This window comes from Dendrobates tinctorius, unplaced genomic scaffold (assembly GCF_039654945.1).
Source record: "Dendrobates tinctorius isolate UK_male_01 unplaced genomic scaffold, ASM3965494v1 ptg000011l, whole genome shotgun sequence".
NCBI classification, from domain to species: domain Eukaryota; kingdom Metazoa; phylum Chordata; class Amphibia; order Anura; family Dendrobatidae; genus Dendrobates; species Dendrobates tinctorius.
This window is the reverse complement of record NW_027361679.1, coordinates 83,521,543-83,546,178: the sequence shown is the minus strand read 5'-3', so window position 1 is coordinate 83,546,178 and position 24,636 is coordinate 83,521,543. Positions and strand designations below refer to the sequence as shown.

Genomic DNA, 24,636 nt, shown 5'->3' with positions numbered 1-24,636 from the left:
ATACTTTATTTTATTAGAATATAGTTAAAATTAATGAAAATCAGGGGAGGCCAATGCCAAAATAAAGGCACACCCTGGGGACAACAGTAATTACTCAATATCAATACATCACAAAGAATATCTCACAATGTTAAAAAATAATAAATAATAAATAATAAATAAATAATAACAAGTGTCAATACAATATCTTTGTGTAAAACAGCCAAAATACATCACATAAAGTGTAGTCAAAAAGACTGTGCAAAGGACTAGATAGATATATACACATCAATATATAGCCACAATAAAGTGCATAGCAGATTAAACTAAAAATAAAAAATAAATAATAAATAAATTGCCACACATAAAGTGCAATGTGCAATGTGCAACGGTAATGAAGTGAATCAATAAGTAATTTAAATGAAGTGATAAAACAATGAATAGAATTGCGAGCACAATGTGGATACCTTTCAGCTGCTTTAGTCCCCGGGATGTGCCAGCCCCGACGCGCGTTTCGGCGTACCTTCGTCAGGAGGTACGCCGAAACGCGCGTCGGGGCTGGCACATCCCGGGGACTAAAGCAGCTGAAAGGTATCCACATTGTGCTCGCAATTCTATTCATTGTTTTATCACTTCACTTAAATTACTTATTGATTCACTTCATTACCGTTGCACATTGCACATTGCACTTTATGTGTGGCAATTTATTTATTATTTATTTTTTATTTTTAGTTTAATCTGCTATGCACTTTATTGTGGCTATATATTGATGTGTATATATCTATCTAGTCCTTTGCACAGTCTTTTTGACTACACTTTATGTGATGTATTTTGGCTGTTTTACACAAAGATATTGTATTGACACTTGTTATTATTATTTATTATTTATTATTTATTATTTTTTAACATTGTGAGATATTCTTTGTGATGTATTGATATTGAGTAATTACTGTTGTCCCCAGGGTGTGCCTTTATTTTGGCATTGGCCTCCCCTGATTTTCATTAATTTTAACTATATTCTAATAAAATAAAGTATTTCATCATTGGACATTTTTCCATTTTTTTTCGTTTGTTTTTATTCCCTCTTTTATTATGTAAATGTATAAAGGAAATTATTTAGCACTAGCATAAAAATAAGACTATATTTTAATATGTTTTCCAGGTTATATGAGAAATTAAGGTACATCATATACTCATACTCTCACAACATAGATAATTTGTATATACAGTAACATAAATACACATCTAAACAAATGTTAAGGATTCAAACTATTTGGAACCTTCCATATAGTTTTGTATTGAGGGTTACATCCACTTAAAACACAAAATCCCTTGATATATACCTATATTTGAGCCCTAACCACTTTTGTGGATGTCACAGGATGCTTGTACTGCACGCACTCCTCTGCATCGCTCCTTTTATCAGGACACCAGGTGGTGGTGGTGCTGAAGTCACTTACCATAGCTGCTGTCACCACCATCCCCTGATAACATCCTGGTTCAGTAGAGATGATTGAGCAGTGACCATATCTTCAGTTGCCAATGTCACAATCACTGCTTCTAACACCACAGTCTCTTTCCCTGAAACAAATTGTCATCAAGGGAGGTAATAGAAGCACTGTAAGTGACACCAGAGCCACCACCATATCACAATTTGTTTGAGGGTGGTAACAGAAGCTGTGGGGTGGTGTTGCTGTCACTTGTCCTACTTTGGTCACCGCCCTAAAACAAATAAAATTTGAGTGTTGCTCTCTCCTTTTGATTGCCCAGTATTATACAGGGAGAAGTACACACTCCCAGTAGAAACTGTCACATAACATCCACTTGGACTTTGATTGGTAAAATCTCCTAAATAGTGAAGCAAAATAATAAAAAAAGAACCAGACACGTTTACAACTTGTGTCCGGTTCAATATGACAAATCTGGTGAAAGATCCTCTTTAAGAAAGCAATAAATATCCACCACCTGGTAAAAATATCTAAAAATATTTATCTAATGTTGATTGGCACTAATACATTTATGATGGCAATGATAAAAGATACTACTTGACTTGAAATTGAGGTTTAGACATGAAATACACCACAATGGGTTGGCAGCATACAACATCAAAAACATATAAAGGAATAGTGTACTCATGAAAATGATACTATTAGGAATAATTACAATGGTTATGCTTTGTGCAGAGAAATATTTGCTCAATCAAATCTACTAAGTAAAGCAGAAAACAAGGCATACTGGGGAATATGTATCTAGAAGTTTCTGAAAACTATCTCTGGTGCAGCTCAGAATTGGCTTAAAAAATCAACATGGGTGAAAAAAAAATGTCTATAAAGGGGATGAGTTTCCATCTGCTTTATACTGTATATGGAGCAATTGCAACATTTAAATAACAAGTTGAAAAAAAGACATTTTCCATGAGCCCATCACAATTTTAATAAATATATAAATATGAATCTGACATTACAATTGTACCATGATTCTAGCATATGCTCACATAGTTCCAGCTAAATTGAAAAATCTGCTTTAATTTTTGAGTGTAGGCAACATGAACAAACATCAAAAATCTACCATGTTTAGCCTAGCGGACTATTGCCAGAAATACCTGGATATGTTGATCTTATTAAGCAAAGATGAGCGAACTTGTTCGGAAAACGTTCGCCAATCTCAAATTCGGCATGAACGTAGCACATTTGGATTCATGTTCGTGTTCTTACTCAAAGTTGGCAAAATTCGGTCACAGTTCGGTAAATAGGAGAAAACACCGTGTGCACTACTGTAATGGTGCCAAGTTAGGTTCCCAAACCATTTGTAATAAATGAAAACCTGGCACTCAACTTAACGCTTAGTGAGACAATTTATTGTAGTACCAGAAAACGTTTCGGTCAATATAGACCTTCATCAGTTACGTGCTAGTATGTTTGAATGCACACCCGCGTCCAGGAGGACCAGGCTGCGCTTATACCGCCCACTGTTAAGATTTTTCTGTGTTACAGCACCATTCTGATTATCTGATTACCGGCTTTACCAAAGAGAATCATAAAAAGCGCCCGCCTCTAAACTGCATTCAAACATACTAGCACGTAACTGATGAAGGTCTATACTGATCGAAACGTTTTCTGGTACTACAATAAATTGTCTCACTAAACATTAAGTTGAGTGCCAGGTTTTCATTTATTACAGTTCGGTAAATAATCTCGTGTCCACTAATGCTTTTGTTATGACTTAGGCTAGGATAGTGATTCTGTATGATGAGTGGGGAGGATGGGGGGACGCCTGTGATGGGGGGGGTCAAGGTCAGAGGAGCTGCGGAGCGTAATCTTTGTTTTTCCTTTCTTATTTATTTATTTTCCTTTAATAGTTTAATGTGTGTACATTCCGGCAGCCAATCAGGGCACAGAAACCATCCACAACATCATGACACAAAGTCTTCTGTAATTGGCTGCCGAAGTCACATGTCCCTGTCCATATAAAAAGCGTACATCTTGTTTTGCTACTCCATGTTCTCAGTGTCACAGTGCAGAGAAGGCGCTCCTGCTAGTGCTGCAGGTGAACTTGTCAGTTAGCTAGATAGGATGCTATCCTGTTTGAAATCGATCTTACAGCATCTAACTAGATTGTGCTAAAACTGTGTGGCAGTCTCACGAGGCCCAATTTGCTAATCCAAATCGTTTCAGTGAGGACTCAGAAGGCCAGATTTCCACTTAAAAAATGTTAGGCCTAATATTGGGGTGCAGCTAATCCAAATCATTTGTGATTCAACTGTGTTTTAGTGAGAAATCAGAAGGCCAGATTTCCACTTAAAAATCATTAAACCTAATATTGGCGTGCATGCAGGAGGTCCAATTTGCTAATCCAAATCGTTTGTGATAAACCTGCATTTCAGTGAGAAATCAGAAGGCCAGATTTCCACTTAAGAATCATTAGGCCTAATATTGGAGTACAGCCAGGAGGCTCAATTTGGTAATCCAAATCGTTTGTGACAAAACTGTTCAGTGAGAAATCCGAAGGCCACATTTCCTTCCACAAAATCGTTAGGTATAACAGTGTTGTTCAGGCACAATATCTAAGAAAATAAATAGTTATTGTTCATTTAGTGACAGGTGACTGACAGGTGTGGGGCTAAGATTGTGAAACAGCAGGTTACAAGAGGGGAAGGGTACATACAACATGAGTGGGAAAAAGCGAGGTCGTAGTGAAAGGGAGAATATGTTTGGTGTTTGACGTGAATGTGGGTTGGGTGTTAATGTTAATGAAAGCTCAACTGAACAAACAACGTCTCGTCCTATCCAAAGACCACTGACAACATCTGTTACTGGATGGGCTACTCCACTCCCTTTCTTAGGCAGCTGCACAGCACTATGCCTTGTAGATGAGGCTCAGAAAGAGTATGTTCTCCAGTGGTTGGCAAGTGCTGCAACAAGTGGACTTTCCTCCTCTTCCTCCACCTCCACCTTACCATCACACACAGTAAAATCCCCAGAGGTGGTACCCCTATCACCCTTGTTTCCCCCATGTCACAAATTTCACAGAATCCAGCGGAGGAAAGCATCTGCACCGATGATCTAAAATTTTTGCATGTTGGATCCGAGGACGGACGAAGTAGGGTTCGAGCAGAATCCAGACCCTCATCACCAGATGTTAACAACCAGGGGTGGAGGTGATCCTGTTGATACTCAGATACTAAAGGCACAAGTGGACTATACAGTGGTGTCAGGGCAGGAAGAGGAGGAGAGTGACTCTCAGGGTGAGGAGTGTGAGAACAGAGAGGATGACTATGAGGTTGTAGATCCCTCTTGGTGTGAACCCAAAAGTATGCAGCTGAGTAGCTCTGCAAAGGATGAGGAGGAGGAGGAAGACGAGAAGGTTACATTGTGGCTTCCCATACAAACACGCAGTGATGCAACATGACAAGCACTGCATCCTCAGACCCAACTCTGGCAGTGGCTAGCACTAGTCGTGAGTGTGCAGTTAGCAGGGGCAGCAAGGGTTGCCTAGCCTGGGCCTTTTTTGAGAATGCAGAGGATGACCCAACTCAAGTTATTTGCCAAATTAAAAAAAAAAAAACTCAGTAGAGGCAAACATTGCAATAATTTGAAAATTACATGTATGACACAGCACATGCACGATCAATATGCCTTAGTGTGGGAATCTCACTGCACTAAAATGCTGACTAGTGGGCTTCGCCAACCACCGGCCGACCTATCAACGACATCTGCTGCTTCTTCCTTCTCCGTCACCGTGCCAAGTCTTCTCACACAGGTCTACAGCTGCAGAAACTCCACTTGTTTACCCCCTACAGTCTGGGTGAGTGAGAGCCCGTCAGCTGTTATGGAAGTGGACAGACCTGCTGTTTTTGTGTCACCAAGCACAACAAATCGCTCTCAATCCACCATAACATCTCCATCTCCACCTCACTCACAGTCCAGCAGTTTGTCCTGTTCTTCACCCTCTAACAGCACAGCAGCCAGCCGTAGGTCCTGCAGTTGTAGTCACGTAAAAAAGTTTCCTCCTACACATGCCAAAGCTAAGAGCTTGAACTCCACCATCTACAAACTGTTGGCCTTGGAAATGCTGCCTTTCCGCCTGGTGGATATAAATTGTTTCAGAAAGTTGATGGCCATAGCAGTTCCCCAGTACCAGTTGCCTAGTCTCCATAACTTCTCTAAGAAAGATGTGCCTGTGCTACACCAGAATGTAGCAGACAACACCACCCATTCCCTGAAAAAATCTATGTCTGTCAGGGTGTATTTCAACTCCTGGATGAGCAATCAAGGGCAGGGTCGTTACATCTCGGTGATTGGGCACTGGGTGACTGTGGTGGCTGTGGGGGCAGGCAGTCAGGGGGTGCTCCACAAGTCTTTGAATCCCCAAGGCTTGCAGGACAAACCTCTGTATCTTATACATCCTCCACTGCTTCTGGCTCCTTCGCCTCCTCTAGGGCCTCCACTTGTGCCCTCAACTTTTCCCTTAATCAGACACACGTTCCAACAGTGCAGATAGAATCCTCGCCACCTCCGTACCATGCAGCCATGGCTCACCACAATCAGGCAGTGTTAAAATTAATATGCCTTTGAGATCACTATCATATAGCTCATAGGTTGTGGACAGCTATCCAGGCCAAGTTAGAGCAATGACTGTATCCACTGAACCTGTAGCCAGGGAAGGCTGTGTGTGTGTGAGCAAACCCTACGCCTGGGCATCCCCACACATGTTCCTTGCATGGCTCACGTCCTCAGCCAGGTGGTACAGCAATTTCTCTGCCACGATCACGGCCTGAATGCGCTGCTGCAGAAAGCAGAGTCGCTGTGTGCTCACATCCGATGATTGCACCCCACAGGTAATCAACTTACATCGCTACAGAGGTTTTTCGGCCAACCGGTTAACCGTTTGATTTGCGATGTTTCGACACGATGGAATTACACTCTGCACATATTACAGCGACTGTGGTAGCAGCGAGCCCTGGTGCAATATGTCCTTTTGCATAGCCTGGGCCAACACAGTATGGACGTTGTGCAATTCACACTTGCGGAGTGGGCACAGATGAAGGACCTCTGCACCCTTCTGCACAGTTTTGAAATGGCAACTAAGATGGTTAGCGCTGAGGATGCAGTCATCAGCATCACTATTCCTCCAGTCATCTACATGCTGGAACACACTTTGAACATTCTGTGTGAGGAGGTGGAAGCAGAGGAGAATGCAGAAGGGATAACAATGTCTCAAAGTTCTGAACTGTCGTCGCACAGACGGGTGGCTATGGGAGAGTGGCTTACAGCGATCGAGGGGGCTCACGGTACCAGTCAAACTGTTAGTAAAGGTGCAGGAGCTGAGGAACAAATGGAGGAGGACGAGGAGGAAGATGCAACAGTCAGGAGATTAAGAGGATAATGATTCCCTCTCTATTTCCATGGTTGGAGGGAGGGGATGGAGGAAGCAACCTTGAGTGGTATCCCGCGAACAACACACCATGAACTTGGACCTCATGGAAGCGCTTAACACATGAGCGCTTTCTTGCTGCACTACCTTCAACATGATGCCCGTATTTTTAGGATTAGAAAGAGTGCTGACTGAATTGCCACTCTGTTATATCCACGATAAATTTAGAGTAAATTTAGCCAGATGCTTTCCCCCTGGATAGGGACGCTGGAGTATCAAAACACACTTGTTGACAATCTTAAGAGTGACTGTCCCCAAGACCGCAGTGAGGCACACAGTGTGCATTGCAGTTCTAGGCATCTAATCCCGGGAACGTCAAGGCGTCATCGCCAAAACATTAGCAGCAGCAGTGTAAGTGGCATAAGCAATTTCTGTGAGTCGTTTCGCACATTTTTTAGACCAGCCCGTGCACAGCAGAACAGAGTACAAGTCTGATACATGAACAACTGGAGAGAATGGTGCAGGAGTATCTGGAGCTCATTATTAATGCCATCAGGAAGGTTTGGACCCTTTTGCATTTTGGTCTTCAAAAATGGAAGAGTGGCCTGACCTCGCCTGTCACTCCTTCGAGGTTTTGTCATGCCCAGCAGCCAGTGTCCTCTCAGAACGTGTCTTCAACGCTGCTGGTGGTGTACTGACAGATAAGCGCGTCAGGTTGTCACCTGTAAGTGTAGACCGCCTAACTTTCATAAACATGAATGTCATGGATTTCCAATAACTTTTGCACCCCTGTAGCAGACTGGACAGACTAGGCAATGGTGTTGTTTTTTATGTCATGCATTTATCTCACGCTATTGCAGTCTGTGACACCTTTGTCATGGCTTCTGAGCTTGCTGTGGCTACTGCTGCTCATGTTACAGACAATTTTTTTAAATTTGGAAACTTGAAGTTGGGTTTACATCTGGTGGGTTGCCTGTAGTGGAAGCTGTGTCAGAGGCCTATTATACTGTTTCTACTCTGTGGAAATTTATGCCACTTTAGTGGTGTGTGACAATAATTTTTTGAAATGTGGAGACTCCAAGTTGGGTCTCCATCTGGTGGGTTGCCTGTGTAAGGCCTGCATTTACTTTCACTCTACTACCTGTGTTGTCTTACTTACATTATTCTACCAATAATACTGTATGAAACAGATATTTGTGCTGAGTGTGGCTGGAAAAAATTTTTTTTAGAGGTGTTGCATGAGGTATCAGGTCTTCCAGCTAAAAAGGCTTACACCACTTCCTTAACCACCAGGTCCTCATTGAAACTTCAATTCAAAGCTGTAAATGCTGGCCCAGACCCTGATACCTCATGCATTGCCCATGGCTGACTGCTGTTGTGCCATTTGCAAATTTCTACTGTGGGTCAATTGATGCCACTTTTCATGGTGTCTGCCCCTAATTTTAGGTATTTGGGAAGCTTTTTGTCACTCCTTATGGTGTTGTGTATATGTTTGGTTTGACCTCCCATTGAATTTAATGGGGTTCGGGTACGTTCATTGAATTGTTCGGGGAACATGTTCGGCGAACGTCTAAATATTTGGCGAATCAAATAGAACCTTAAAAGGTTCGTTCATCTCTAGTGATTAGCTTTATTCAATGTCTGTAGATCATCAATTGGACCGCTTTTCAGTTCTATCACATTTACTGGAACATGCTTTCAAAAGCATCAAATGGAAATGTCATGATTCTAGTTGACTAAACTCCCATTATAGTCATAAAACATGAATAAAATAAATTAATTTTTACTTTATATAAGGAACACATCAGGTAAAACTGATACCATGAGGCAGAAAACAGTGTATCAGTTTTTCCTTTAAGATTATGTGCACATGGAGTCTTTTTGCTTAGGCCTGTTTCACATTTCCGCTCTTTTACAGGAGGCCAAATCCGTCAGAGCGGTTAAAAAAGGATCCGCGCCAATCGGATGTCAGCGGATTCGTGTTTTGGCCGGATCCGCTGGAGTCGTCTTGCGAGGTAAATTTAAATGGACCGCGGTCTGGGAAAAGAGATAGAGAGATAGAGAGAGAGACAGAGAGAGAGATTTTCGCCGCTCCTGGAACGGCATTTCATGGTTAAAATGCTTCCCGGAGTAAAGCTTCCGGGCATGCGCACTTCAAAATAGTGGTCTGTCAAAGAAAAAAAACGTTGCAGGGTCCGTCTCATCCACCCGGGAGATGCTAAAATCTTGGCGGATCCGTCAAAAAACGGATGGGACGGCCGACCGTCAGTCAAGATCCGCCACTAATGTAAGTCTATGGGGGAAAAAAACGGATCCGCCCCTTTCAGAGCAGAAACTGAGTGGAAGCTCCAAGTTTTTGAGGAGCTTTGAGATTCTGAGGATGACTTGGAGACTTTCCACTCAGTTTCTGCTGACTACCTATGTGTACACAACGTCTTTTGAACTCAGGCAAGGAGAAGAAACTTTGCAGTTATTTTTCTTGAAAAAATCTTTTGTGTCATTTTTTTTTGGATTTTTTCAGCAGACTTTTTTGGAAATTTTTACCATGGTTTTGTTATGTTTTTTTCTGCTATTGTTTTCCAATGTAGTTTTTTTTTCCACTTCATTTAACAATGAAGAAATCGCTAGTGGTTTCTTAAACAAAAACAAGGGCAAAACACTCCAAAATACATCCGTTCATCTTCTGGGCATCTTTTGAAACAACCTTGGCATAATTAGAGACTCGAAATGGTTAAAATACGATCAAAAGCCTGAAGATAGAAATCAGCAACAGCCCACATCTTCCAGGAACCACTTATTACAGTGGCTTGCGAAAGTATTTAACCCCTTGGCTTTTTATCTATTTTGTTACATCACAATCTGTTTAAATATTTTTGCAATCCAATTTGTGTGTGATGCATCAGCACTAAATAGTCTAAGTTGGTGAAGTGAAGTAAGAAAAATATAGACTAAAATTTTATTTATGGGATAAACTAAATAAAAATTGGCATGTGCGTATGTATTCACCCCTTTTGCTATGAAGCCCCTAAAAATGTCTGGTGCAAGCAATTACCTTCATAAGTCACATGCTTATTGAAAGAAGTCCACCTGTGTGCAATCTAAGGCTATGTGCACACGCTGCGGATTCACCCGTGGATTTGTATCTGCAGATTCGCAGGTAAAACCGCAGGTAAAATGACCTGCGGTTTTACCTGCGGATTGGCCTGCAGTTTGACACCTGGACAATGGAATAGGTGGTAAACCGCAGCAGAATCCGCAGAAAGAATTGATATGTCAATTCTTTCTGCGGATTCAAAACCGCAGCTTTTCTGCTGTTGAAAAACCGCAGCATGTGCACTGCGGATTGTAAGTCACATAGACTAACATGGTACTGTACACTGTCTGCAGAACTGTTGCGGATCCGCAGAGGCCAAGTCCGCAGCGGATCCGCAGCAGAATCTGCAGCGTCTGCACATAGCCTAAGTGTCATATGGTCTATCAGTATATACACACCTTTTCTGAAAGGCCACATAGGCTGCAACACCATTAAACAATAGGCATCACTAACTGAACAATACCATGAAGACCAAGGGACAAAGTTGATGAGCAGTACAAGTCAGGGTTGGGTTATAAAAAATATCCCAATCTCTGATGTTCCCCCGCAGAACTATCAAATTTATTATCTTCAAATGGAAAGAACATGGTACCACAACAAACCTGGCAAGAGAGGGTCGCTCACCAAAACTCTCTGCCTGATTAAGCAGGGCAATAATCAGAAAGGCAGCATAAAGACCCAAGGTAACCCTGAAGGAGCTGCAGAGTTACCAAGCAGAGACTGGAGTATCTGTCCATACGACCATAATAAGCTGTACACTGCATAGAGGCGGCCTTTAAGGAAGAATGGGGAGAAAAAAGCTTTTACTTACATACAAAAATTCTAAGACTCTTAAGAGTTTGCCAAAAGACATGTGGGAGACTCGCCAAATGTCTGAGGAAAGGTGCTGCGGCCAGATGAGACCAAAATTGACCTTTTTGGCCAACACAGCTCATCAGCCCAAGAACACCATCACCACAGTGAAACATGATGGTGGCAGCATCATGCTGTGGGGTGGTTTTCAGCAGCAAGGAGAGAGAAACAGGTCAGTGTTGAGAGGAAGATGGATGGTGTGAATACAGGAATATTCTTGAGAAAAACCTGTTTCAGTCTGTCAGTGATTTGAGACTGGTGCGGAAGTTCATCTTCCAACAAGACTATGACCCAAAGCATACTGCTAAAGCAACACTCAAGTGATTTAAAGGAAAATGTGTAAATGTTTTGGAGTGGCCTAGTCAAAGCTCAGACCTTAATCTAATTGAGAATCTGTGGTCAGACTTGAAGATTGCTGTTCACTAGAGGAAACCATCTAACTTGAAGGAGCTGGAGCAGTTTTGCCTTTAATGAGCAAAAATCCCAGTGGCATGATGTGGAAAGCTCAGAGACTTATCCAAAGTGACTTGCTATTGTAATTGTTGCAAAAAGAGACTCTATTTAGTACTAGAACTGACTTTAGGGGGTGAATACTTATGCACACTGATGTTTTCACTCATTTTGTTCTATTTGTTGTTTGCTTTACCATAAGAAGAAAAAGAAATGTTCACAATTGTAGGCATCTTCATTACATGAACTGATTCAAATTCTCAAAAATCCATAACACTTTTGCAAACAACTGTATGTCATATCGTCAACCCAGATCGATTCTTGACACTTTGCTTAGAGCTGATATAGGGGGGAAGAGGAACACACAGCTTTTTCTGTCTACACCTAGATACAGGATCTTTCCATGTCTTTCTTGTTGCATTTTTAACAATGTGATTAAGGATGACACCTTCAACATTCTAAAACTGGGAAGAAGTGTGAAATTCACAAATATTACACATGCAATTCTGACTATGTAAAATACCTCTTAACATGCCCATGTGGATTACAACACGTGTGCGAAACCACTTAGCCCATATAGGTCAGCATAAATCTATGATACGCTGAAAAAAGGTTGACTTAATACCAGTCCCCAAGCATTTTATTGAAGTGGCACTTAGCGCTTGACAGTGATTGAAGGGGTAAGGTCCCATTATTAAGACACCCTGGGGGGTGATATATTTTTGAAACTTAAAATGAAGATTTTTTTTTATAAAATTTTGACTCCTATTAGGATGAATCTTGATTACAATTTATTACCTTTATTTATTTATTTTTTTCAATTTTGTTTTTCTGATTTTACTTATAAGTAATTGTGTCATTTATTTTATGCTTTCTGGGTGACAATGGAGATTGTGAGTATACCAGGGTCACAAAGAGTCCGAATGTAATTGTTTTTGTCTACTTATGTTTTTTTCTTTAAATACCCCAGGACCTATCAACCTTACAGATTTTTTTTATGTATTGTGGGATTTATGCTTTATCCATTGACGTCTACATTCGTATGTTGATTTGTAGAAACTATTTTGTACTCCATCAAACACCCTATCCTTACCTTTGTGTGGGATTTTGGGCATGGGATTCTGCCCCACCTCCCTTTCTCTACATGGCAGTGATTATCTGGGCTGCATTTGTACATGTTTTACTGCACATCTTCCTGCGGTGGTTAAGGTAAGGGGAGTGGCATAGTTCCCCTAATTAAGGATGTATCTCTGTGATAGAAATATGGATAACCTAATAAATCGGGATGTATCCCCGTATCCGACACGCCTGTATCCAAGTGGTAGTCACATGAGCGCCATTTTGATACATATTACATGACCCAATAACAGCTATCCAGGTGACCAACTGATGTGATAAACTATGGTGGTCACATGGACCTAGTGCTGATGCGCAAATATGCTGGTCACATGACTTGTTGGTGCACTGAAATGCCACCCCATGACTGTGGTCACGTCATATTGAAACGCCCTGCTCCCGGTCTATTTGTATGGGGTAAGGCAACACCCATTGTATCTCCCTTCTTCCCGCCTTAGTTATCTGATTGGAGAATGACGGTGATGTACTTCTTTGGATTATCATAATGTGTGAAGGTTTTTGGTATACAGCTCTGGCAAAAATTAAGAGACCACCACATCAAAGGTAAGGATATTGGTGATTTTTTATGTTATTTCTTTTGCAGGTCATGGTTTTATTTTGGATTACCAGAGTAATAAAAATCTGTCAAAAACTTGGTGTCTTTATTTCATTTAAAGACTTTTAAATTAATGTCTGTATGTGGTTTTTAACCCTTTTATAGTATAGGGTTAATAATGGATCGGTGTCTTATTGACACCTCTCCATTATTAATTGGCTTATTGTCACCTTACAATTGAATGGTGACATTAACCCTTTGTTATATTAACCCATTCGCCACCGCTACAGGGCAATGGGAATAGAGGGGATAAGTGCCAGAATTGACACATCTTATAGATGCACCATTTCTGGGGTGTCTGGGGCAGATTTTTGTAGCTAGGGGGGCCAAAAACAATGGTCCCTCTCATGGTTATTAAAATCTGCCCTCACTCACCTGCTTTACCTCTCTGGTTAACAAATTACCGCAGGAGCCCACGCAAGTTTTTACAACAAATTAACCCCTTAAATTAACACCTACACCTCCCAAATTTTACACACAAACCCTCATCTAATTACTAGTGTAAGACATATAAAAAAAAAACATGAAATGACATGGTTTACCATATGCAAACCATGTGTCATTTCATGTCGGGTTGGGGAATGATTTTACAAAAGCCGGCAAATGTTTCAGCGAGTATTCAGCTATGTAGAACTATTTGAATTATAAATATATATACATATGTGTCTCAATGACATGTGTATATATATATATATATATATATATATGTATTCTATGTGTCTATATCTATTCTTTCGTTTTGGGTTTCAACCTGCCACAGGGATCCATTATATGTCCATTTTGCAAGCCTCCGAGAAAATATCGCCAGACGGATGTCAAACGGATGCTTAGATGCGAATAAAATTGGATCATCGCAGGAAATTCGGATGACAGACGGATCACTGTTCATGAAACATTTGTCCGATTTTGGTCCCTAAAAATTGGACCGATTTTTTTATCGTTGTGTGTGACGCCGGCCTAAAGAGAAAAATCAGACAAACTGAACATTTGGGATTGGTCTCTTAATTCTTGCCAGAGCTGCATATTCTGGGAATCCCTAACTAGAGTGAGAGTGCGATCTAGCCTCCCTTAGGTATGCATTTGGGTAACTTACAATAACAAGGTCCTTTTTAGGTGTATAGCAGTATATAACTTTGATAATTATTATATATATGAGTAATTCATTACTTCTTGAACTCTTGGCATTTTGGTATGAATGATACTCCATCTTCTCTTTGATACAGCATATGTATATAAGTGTGTAGTTGTGCTTGATTTTATCATGCTTTAATGATTTGATAATGTGATGATCAGATGGCTGTCATGGCAACTGAGATGGGCCCTGAGGAGGAGGAAGAGTTGGAGCCCATTCCCCGGATATATAAAAAGCTTCATTATTGTAACCTGCACTTTATAGCTGTATTTTTTTAACCAGATTTTTTTTTCTGGCTTGGAAAAGGCCAATTTTGGCTGAAACGTTTGCCTTGTCTACCTCAATGTTGTACATAGGGCAGCATGGTGGCTCAGTGGTTAGCGCTGTAGCCTTGCAGTGCTGGAGTCCTGTGTTCGCATCCCACCAAGGACAACATCTGCAAGGAATTTGCATGTTCTCCCCGTGTTTGAGTGGGTTCCTCCCACACTCCAAAGACATACTGAGAGGGAATTTAGATTGTGAGCCCCATCGTGGACAGTGATGACAATGTGTGCAAACTGTAAAGCACTGTGGAATATGTTAGCACTATATGAAAATAAAGATTGTTATTATAGCTATGTGATTTTAAGAATGGAATAAAAGTTTTTTTTTTTCATATATGAACTTTCTCTGGTGCCTTGGACCCTTTTTGGAATTCTACAGAAATTAGCGAGTCTTTTTACATAGAAATTTCTATCTTCACTCTTTTGAACCATATTTCCATATATTCGGCCTGGAAAATATGTTGTGTGCACATAGCCAGTTTCTGCTCCAACCTCTATTTGAAAAACTCAGTGTGCACAAACCCTAAAGGTGTTTTCTAGTATCAGTAAAATATTGCTCAGTGATTGGCTGCAGTGCTATTGACATGACCTGAGCGATACGGAAAAGCGACAGAGACCAGAGGAACGGTAAAGATACTGTGATGGACCTGGTAAGGGCAAACAGAGAACAGTTTCTTACACTGAACTGTGCCAGGGGTCAATAGTTTACTGAAACAACAAAACCCCTCTAGTTTAAAATCGTTAATCAGATATGTGGGAGTCTGACACCATGCACCCCCTACTAATCAGATATTTCTAGGTTTGGCAGATGCCAAGAACGAATGGAGCTGAACAGCACAGTCCTGTGTTCGGATTCTCCCACTGCACAGGATAGATCCCAAGCATTATCTGCTTCTGCAGTCTCCCATTCAGAACCAGCCATGGTGGCTGCTGTTCAGCACTTACATTGGTCCCAGCGTCATGCTCAGGCTCATCGTAATTGCTTTGTTACTGCTAGCTGTCCATCCAAGTCTATGGTAACCAGCGATATGCAGGCATTGTCTTGTGCTCTGGAGTCTAAGTCCAGAGATCACCTTACTGAGCATGTCCGTGATGTGGCGTCTGCTCATTGGTAGTCGTATGTTAGCTGCTCTGGTGATGTGGCAGCTCCAGATTGGCCAGCGGGCAATGTCACGGCCGACTGGGCGTGAGTGTTTGGGGTGGAGCCTAGGGTTTAAAAGGCTCTCAGTGGCGCACGCAGGTGCGCTAGTATAATTTAATTGTGGTGTATGTATGTGGATACCCTACCACTCTGTCTGCACGTGTCACTCTAATCTCTAGAGTACTTACGTAGGCAGGTAGGGTTAGGACTGGGTAACTTTCCCGTGGCTTAGCATGTCTCCTACATGTGTGCGGTTAGCACAGTACAGCTACAGAGCGAGCTCTATCAGCGTTTAGTACCTTGCTTACTTTTAGCAGTACCACTCTGTGCATTAACTGAGCTGGGTACTCTGAGTTCTGTTCACAATGCGTGGCATTTAACACAGCGCGTTTAAGGTGATCGCTTACTGTTTAGTTCCGCCATTGTTCTCTAGCAGCAGTTATACATCTCTGTACGGTGGACCCCGGGTAGCGATTGCACTTTATTATTTATTTTTATTGAATCCAGTCCTCCAACCCTAACACCCTGTTCACTGTTTAGTAGTCATTCCCAGGTACTGTAGCTCAGGTTAAAACTATAGTAAATAAACAGCCATGATCTGCAGTACCCGGAATGGCCACTACAAGAGATGTGCTTTTTGGTTCTGTTCACTGTTTCCATCTGGGCTGCAGCCAGGGCTGAAAACAGCTGATCTGTGTAGTGCTGAGTATTGGACCTCCACAGATCTTATTATAGGTAACCTATACTGAGGTTAGGTAATTATTATTTTAGCCTTGGAAAACCACTTTTAACACACTTTACTTACTAATAATGAATAGCAATAACTGCTTTGAGCTCAGAAGTGTTGGAATACATAGTTACCAAATTTTTCATTTTTAACAATTATGTATTATCAATGTACCCCACTTGTCAGCTTTGCTGTGTAGACTGAGACATGGGCAGCAGCGAGTTTAGCGGCAGTCTTAATGTACTGCTGGAAGACAGAATGGTACTCCATCACTTCCAGTAGGATATAACAGTCTGACATTTTGAAGTCAGTTCATTGCAGCTGTCTTATGGTACAAATGCAAACACACTGGGGCACCATCTACTATAAAAATAATTGAGTGTTTCTAATATGGCCATCCCAGGGTAGATTTTAACAGAATTTATAATATAATAAAACAAAAAAGTTACATCTTTTTTATATCTAACAAATAAAATTAAAATTAATAGATATATCTACGTGTGATTATAGCTTCAAACATGAAGAACAACTGTGCCAAACTGATGGGAATACAAGATCTCACCCTGAGCAGACTGTGTTTGGACAAAGGTTTTGATGAGTGTATCCGTAGCCTGTGTATAAAGAGACAGTGCATAGCGTAGAGACTGTAGGTCAGGACTTTTCTCCAAGAAAGTCTTTTTCAGACCAACACCTCCAGCATGGAAATATTGCTGTAAAGTAAGACAAGAGAAATTAGCACTGTTTAGGACACCACCCTTGTATCACTGTTGATATCTCACATCTATTAAGGCCAACATAATGCAATTACAGCTCCCTATAATGTAAAAGAAATGGACATAATGACTTAAAGGGGTTGGTCCACCAGGACATATGACATCTATTGTATAGATCAGGGGTGGGCAATTGATTCTGCCAAGTGGGTACATGAGAATCTGGGACAGATGTGGAGGGTATATACAGAAGATCTAGTAAGAGAGGAATACCATTACCTTAATAGTATCCAGTGCGAGCTCCACTACAGCACATTGCTTTGGGGTCAAGCTCTTTGCTTCTTCCCTTACCATGTGATCCTAGAGATAAAAGCACAGATAAAATGAACATGTGACTATATTATATTATAAATAATGAGATATCATTAGCCAATTTGTTTAAAAAATGTGATTACTGAAAAATAAATTAGACTCTGTAATCTTTACCTTGAGTTTGGAAAGTTGTCCCAACTCTTTAGCAGCATTAATGATGAGATGAGTCCCCTGTTGGAAAACAAGAACCACCAGAATGGTTACACAGAGAGTAATGGAGGCTAACCAGTCAATGTTACCAATGGGTACACAGTAAGTGTTTCTATATAGAGCATTCTTAAAAGCCTCTGTTGTCCACTTTCATTCTGTTTGTGTGTGTGAAGGTTGATTACCAAATCCTATACTATTTTGCCATAATGCCCATAGGCCCTTGTAGATACTGTCTGTATCTAGCAAGTCTAAAATTCAATGGAGATCCACTCAGATATTAGTTTCTACATAATTCTAAAAACAATATAGTGTATAATTATATTTAACTTATTTACCCTTGGCCTCCGATTCATCAAGACTGGAGTTTTGCTTGCCTGAATTAATGAATGGTGCATGGAGTATGAAGCTACAATTTCCCTAAAGCTGTAGTCACACTTGCGAGTGCAATGTGAGAAACTCGCGCGAGTCTCTGCAAGCTGAAAGCTCCGGTTCGAACCGTCGGCGGCAGTGCCGGATATTGAGGCGAGAGACTCGCACGAGTTTCTCGCATTGCACTCACCAATGTGACCCAGGCCTAAGAGGTGTGCTCCATAAATAAATTTGACGCATCTTTCAGCTGGTGTGTGTCAGTATATAAAATGTAACCTAGTAATGGGCTAGAGTACATTTATATTGTAATCTACACAATTTTTGTGGAGTTAATTATTATGTATTTGTCAGTTGTCCTCACTAAAATTGGTATAAAACTTTTGCGTAGTTATGAATTTTTCCAAAGCTTTGTGATATTTTTTGACAGTTGTACACCAATTTTTTGGAAAAAATGTTTGAATCAAAGCCTTTAATAAAGCTATCATATATTGTAAAACATACAGTGGGGAAAAAAAGTATTTAGTCAGTCAGCAATAGTGCAAGTTCCACCACTTAAAAAGATGAGAGGCGTCTGTAATTTACATCATAGGTAGACCTCAACTATGGGAGACAAACTGAGAAAAAAAAATCCAGAAAATCACATTGTCTGTTTTTTTTTTCATTTTATTTGCATATTATGGTGGAAAATAAGTATTTGGTCAGAAACAAAATTTCATCTCAATACTTTGTGATATATCCTTTGATGGCAATGACAGAGGTCAAACGTTTTCTGTAAGTCTTCACAAGGTTGCCACACACTGTTGTTGGTATGTTGGCCCATTCCTCCATGCAGATCTCCTCTAGAGCAGTGATGTTTTTGGCTTTTCGCTTGGCAACACGGACTTTCAACTCCCTCCAAAGGTTTTCTATAGGGTTGAGATCTGGAGACTGGCTAGGCCACTCCAGGACCTTGAAATGCTTCTTACGAAGCCACTCCTTCGTTGCCCTGGCGGTGTGCTTTGGATCATTGTCATGTTGAAAGACCCAGCCACGTTTCATCTTCAATGCCCTTGCTGATGGAAGGAGGTTTGCACTCAAAATCTCACGATACATGGCCCCATTCATTCTTTCATGTACCCGGATCAGTCGTCCTGGCCCCTTTGCAGAGAAACAGCCCCAAAGCATGATGTTTCCACCACCATGCTTTACAGTAGGTATGGTGTTTGATGGATGCAACTCAGTATTCTTTTTCCTCCAAACACGACAAGTTGTGTTTCTACCAAACAGTTCCAGTTTGGTTTCATCAGACCATAGGACATTCTCCCAAAACTCCTCTGGATCATCCAAATGCTCTCTAGCAAACTTCAGATGGGCCCGGACATGTACAGGCTTAAGCAGTGGGACACGTCTGGCACTGCAGGATCTGAGTCCATGGTGGCGTAGTGTGTTACTTATGGTAGGCCTTGTTACATTGGTCCCAGCTCTCTGCAGTTCATTCACTAGGTCCCCCCGCGTGGTTCTGGGATTTTTGCTCACCGTTCTTGTGATCATTCTGACCCCACGGGGTGGGATTTTGCATGGAGCACCAGATCGAGGGAGATTATCAGTGGTCTTGTATGTCTTCCATTTTCTAATTATTGCTCCCACAGTTGATTTCTTCACTCCAAGCTGGTTGGCTATTGCAGATTCAGTCTTCCCAGCCTGGTGCAGGGCTACAATTTTGTTTCTGGTGCCCTTTGACAGCTCTTTGGTCTTCACCATAGTGGAGTTTGGAGTCAGACTGTTTGAGGGTGTGCACAGGTGTCTTTTTATACTGATAACAAGTTTAAACAGGTGCCATTACTACAGGTAATGAGTGGAGGAAAGAGGAGACTCTTAAAGAAGAAGTTACAGGTCTGTGAGAGCCAGAAATCTTGATTGCTTGTTTCTGACCAAATACTTATTTTCCACCATAATATGCAAATAAAATGAAAAAAAAACAGACAATGTGATTTTCTGGATTTTTTTTTCTCAGTTTGTCTCCCATAGTTGAGGTCTACCTATGATGTAAATTACAGACGCCTCTCATCTTTTTAAGTGGTGGAACTTGCACTATTGCTGACTGACTAAATACTTTTTTTCCCTACTGTATTTTGTAGAACTTTGAACTTCCAATTGCTCTATTTGCCTTTCTTCTCAGTTAATTATACACTTTTCTCTGCTCTGTGTAGAAACAGGAAGTCTCTTTTCCCTGCATGAGTCAGCATTAGAACTTTTATCCTATGTCACTGAAAAGTCGCTGGCCAAATCAGCTCCATCTCCTCTTCAACTCCTAACCAAGCTGCTCCACCCCCCTTGCTTTTATCTTTCTTCCTTATTATCTTTTGTCAGTGACATAGGATTGTAGCTCTAATGATGACTCATGAAGGGAAAAGAGAATTCCCGTTTCTACATAGAGCTTAGAAGGATTCGGATAGTCAGTTTTTAATGATATGATATCATTAACCTACTGGAAAACAGAAGAATTTACTGGGCAAAATGAGCAATTGTAAGTACACAGTGCTGTATAATATGATGACTGCAATATATTAAGAGGATAAAAACTTTGATGGGAGGAGGACTGCTACTTTACATTATAGAGGACTTGTCAATTCTTCTGACATTTCTTGTTTTACTAAATAGCTATTGTAGAGCAACTCCGCTTTCTATCATCACCATGGTAATACTCATGGAAATGAATAATTACATTTGTCGATGGGACATTTACTATTCGGCATTGATTGGACAGAGTTTATAGGGTCGCTTCTTTCTAACAAGAAGGGGTAGCATTTCCTAGTGAATAGTGATCAATTTAGTAATACATTTCTAGGAAGAAAAGTAAAACTAAGCCCTGTGTTCCAAAAACAGATTTTCCAGCATTCTTATTTTATAGGGAATACCAGTATTTACTAAAATAGCAATGTCAGGGATGAATGATCTCATTTAAGCCCTTAAATTGTGTATTAGCAGGAATTGTAAAAAAAAAAAAATGTATAAACATACAATATTTTAATCTCCCGTTATTGCGTTTTATTGCAATGTTGGGGTGGCTAAAAAAAGTAATTCTGGCGTTTTTGGTTTTTTTTCTCGTTATGCCATTTACCAGTATGATTGTTTTAATATTTTGATAGATTGTACATTTCTGAACGCAGCGATACCAAATATGTGCTTTTTTTTTTTTTTGCTTTATCCTGTCAAGTGCGGAGGGGGGGATGTGGGCTCAGCGTCGGAGCCCGCATCAAGGGCAGGGGCACGACCTTTGACGTTCCTATACATCAAAGGTCATGAAGGGGTTAAACTACTTTTCATCTCTCTGTTGGTATCTACCAAAGTTCTGTCCTGGAACCTCTACTTTTCTCTAGGTATACTTTGGACTGTGACAGCGTACAGAATCCAATGGCATGCTATGCAAGTTTACTTCTCTGTTGTCCAAAATTTTAGAGGGTCTATAATCTCTTTCCGCTTTCTAAGGCTATGTGCACACGTTGTGGAACTCCTGCGGATTTTCCCGCAGAAAAACTAGCGATTTGCAAGCGTAATTAGCTTGCAGAATGCTAGCATTTTCCAAGCGATCTGTAGCATCACTTGGAGAACTGATTGACAGGTTGGTCACACTCGTCAAACATAGTGTTTGACGAGTGTGACCAACTTTTTACTATTGAGGCTGCCTATGCGGCATCAGTAGTAAAAAGATATAATGTTATAAATAATAAAAAATCGTGTTTTTCTCTCCTTCCGACGTCCCGCGCAGCGTTCCCGATCATCGCAATGCTCCTGTTCCCAGTAATGCCTTGCGAGACCTTTGATGACGTAGCAGTCTCACGATACTGTAGCGGTCTCGCGAGACCGCTACGTCATCACAGGTTCTTGCCGCAAGGCATTAATGGGAACGGGAGTTGGCGGGAGCATCGGTAAGGCTGCGCGGGACGCCGGAAGGGATATGGTACCCACAGCCTGGAGGACAGTCTCCTCTCCTCCACCCCCTGGGTACCATCCGCAAATTCTGCTTACTTTTTGCATGGTGGGCACAGCCACATGGGGAAAATAAGCAGAACAATGCATTCCTATGTGGGTGGAATCGCTGCGATTCCGCAAAATTAATGAGCATGCTGCGTATTTTTCCACGATGATTCCACCATGGGAAAATCTGCAGCATTATCACAGCATTGCGGAATCCCATAGAATTGCATGGGATGCTGTTTTTTTGTGTTTTCGCGGCAAAAATCACGCGTTAAATACCGCCGCGGAAAATCCGCAACGTGTGAACGCAGCCTTAGGCTCAACATGGAGAAAATTGAATTAATCTTTCCACCACCTCAATCAAATCCCCCACCAGACCTAACAACCACTATATCTGGCTCCACAATTTACCCAGTCTCTCTTGGGGTAACCTTTCACTCTGACTACCCTTCAAAAATCCAATTCATTGCAAACATATTATTAACTCCTGCCACCTTCCAACTCAAAAACATTTCTCAAAGCCACTAATTTCTTAGCTTTGAATAAACAAAAGAGTCACTGCGTTCCCGACATCATCTCCCATCAAGACATATTCAACATCCTTCTTTAATAAGACTTTTCCACCCCTTCAATCCAGCCGGTTCACATTGCATTATGGCAGTCCATTTAACGGATTGCTTTACAAAGCGGCATTAACGTGATGTAACGCATCCATTAATGCTGCCATAGACTGCCATAGCATGGCGTATCGCTAACGCATGTCATAACCGGCATGTGTTAGTGATGTGTCGTCATGCTGTGACGGACCCTCGGACGCGGTCTGCAACGTTCGAGGGTCCGTTACTGCTAGCGCAGATGAAGCATCTGTGCTAGCCCAATCGCATAACACGATCAAAAAAAGGAGTAGCGTTAGCGCAGTCCGTTTAACGCATGCATTGAATGGACTGCTCTAACGCAATGTGAACCTGGCCTTAACTCCACTGCCTGATTATTCCACTCCTCTTTGCTGGGCCAGCAATAACCTGTCCTGTCGTATATGTCTGGTCTAATCTCTTGCTACCTTCCCACACATAACCTATGGTCTTTATAAGACCTCTTTCTTTGCTCTCTTCTTATCTTCTTCTCAAACACCTGTATCAAAAATGTCTTCTGTGCCTCCAAGAACTCAGTTCATTGATACTTTCTCCCCAACTTTAAGGTTTTCAAACACAACCTGAGAACCAACCTCTTCCAGAGCACATACACCCTTCTGGCACCGTACATTTATATCAGCAGCTTCTACCCTCTCCTATTTTATCATACCCCCTTCCTTAGTAGATTGTTGGCCCTCGTGGGCAGGGTCCACACTGCCATTGCACCTGTCTGTCACTTAGCTGTGTTCAGTTGTTCCTGGGTTATGTATTGCTAAATGATTATGTGTTGATTTCACATGTATGGCACCAAAGAATCAAGGGGATAAAAGAAATAATAGCAGTAATAACAATAAGTGGCATTTGTTCTTGAAAGCATAAAACCACATTGCATTAATCTATATCTCTAGAAAATGAATTTTTGCTTATATTTCTGTTATTAGCCTTCCAAAGGAAAATAATCATTTCTGATAGTAATTCTGATCTTTTTTCCAATTACCTATCATAAAATACAGTTTGGCATACACAGCTTGACTGCACATTATAGACATCACAATTGCAGATAACACGTAAAAGGGGACAAGTTTAGGACACAGGTCACAGGGGCAGATTGTACAAAGAGACATATAGAGAAAACAAGGAGTGCAGAAAGACAGACACACACACAGTGTCCTTACATCTGCATGGTACGGCAGCTTCACCCTGCTCTGGAGAGAGAAGTGTGAGATTAACATATGAGTGTGGGTGTGAAAAAAGAACCAAACAACAACAGCCAAATTATGTCTAAACATAGTGTACATATACAGCACAGCTACATACAGACTGCACAGACCCACACCAAATATGCATTTATTCGCTTCCGGATATATATTATTCATCTTTACTAGGGAACATAGGTGGGTAATTAAGTGAACATCAAGTATATGCAATACAACAGACCACAACTACACAAGTTCCTCCATATACAGTAGTTCACAGCAAACTCTTGACAAGTTTTATTGCTGATGCAGCATTTCTGATGCACAGAATTTGTAGGTTTATGGATTCTTTCTATGTTTGAAGGAAGTCTGTCACCTTCAGAAATGTTGTTTACCTGCAGATATAGTCATAATCTACCAATGAAATCACATCTGGATGCTTGCTACCCGTCATTGGGGCAGTGCAAGGGGTGGTTACAGTCACTACTTACTAAACTGTGAGCATGGCTGTTATCACTCCCTGGCAAATCAATTGACAGCCTACTATGCACATGCGGGCTGAACACACATGCTACAGACCAAGCTGTCGATCAATGTGTAGACGAGTGATTACAGCACACTTACTGTGCAGTGAACGAGGATTGTAACCATTGCCTGTAACAGCACAATAAGTAAAAGTCAGCAGCTTCAGGGTAAATATAACTTTTCTCCCTGTAGCTGCTGCTCCAGTAAGCCAGCCAAACATGATTTAATTGTTATTTGCCTGCAGATTAACATTATATTTGCAGATAATGAGCATTTCTGGAGGTAACAGGTTCCCTTTTATTAACTATGTGAGCTTGCAATACACGAGACTTGAAGGGTCTGCATACTTGATTACCTTCTCTAGCCCTTTGCCATGTTTTCTCAGCAACGTCCCCTGCAGAAACATGTCACAATCGGTCACT

At 41.2% G+C, this 24,636-nt stretch overlaps 1 protein-coding gene across 1 annotated transcript in view; it reads right to left on the bottom strand.

The window, feature by feature from the left end:
- Positions 1–24,636, bottom strand: part of UNC13A (unc-13 homolog A) — a 271,371-nt gene that overhangs the window by 16,447 nt on the left and 230,288 nt on the right. Inside the window, exons 36-40 of the mRNA XM_073543990.1 lie at positions 24,570–24,608; positions 23,669–23,698; positions 17,500–17,556; positions 17,293–17,373; positions 16,866–17,013 (exon numbers count right to left, since the gene is read on the bottom strand). Coding sequence (XP_073400091.1) covers positions 16,866–17,013; positions 17,293–17,373; positions 17,500–17,556; positions 23,669–23,698; positions 24,570–24,608 — 355 coding nt within the window. The remainder of the gene's footprint in view (positions 1–16,865; positions 17,014–17,292; positions 17,374–17,499; positions 17,557–23,668; positions 23,699–24,569; positions 24,609–24,636) is intronic.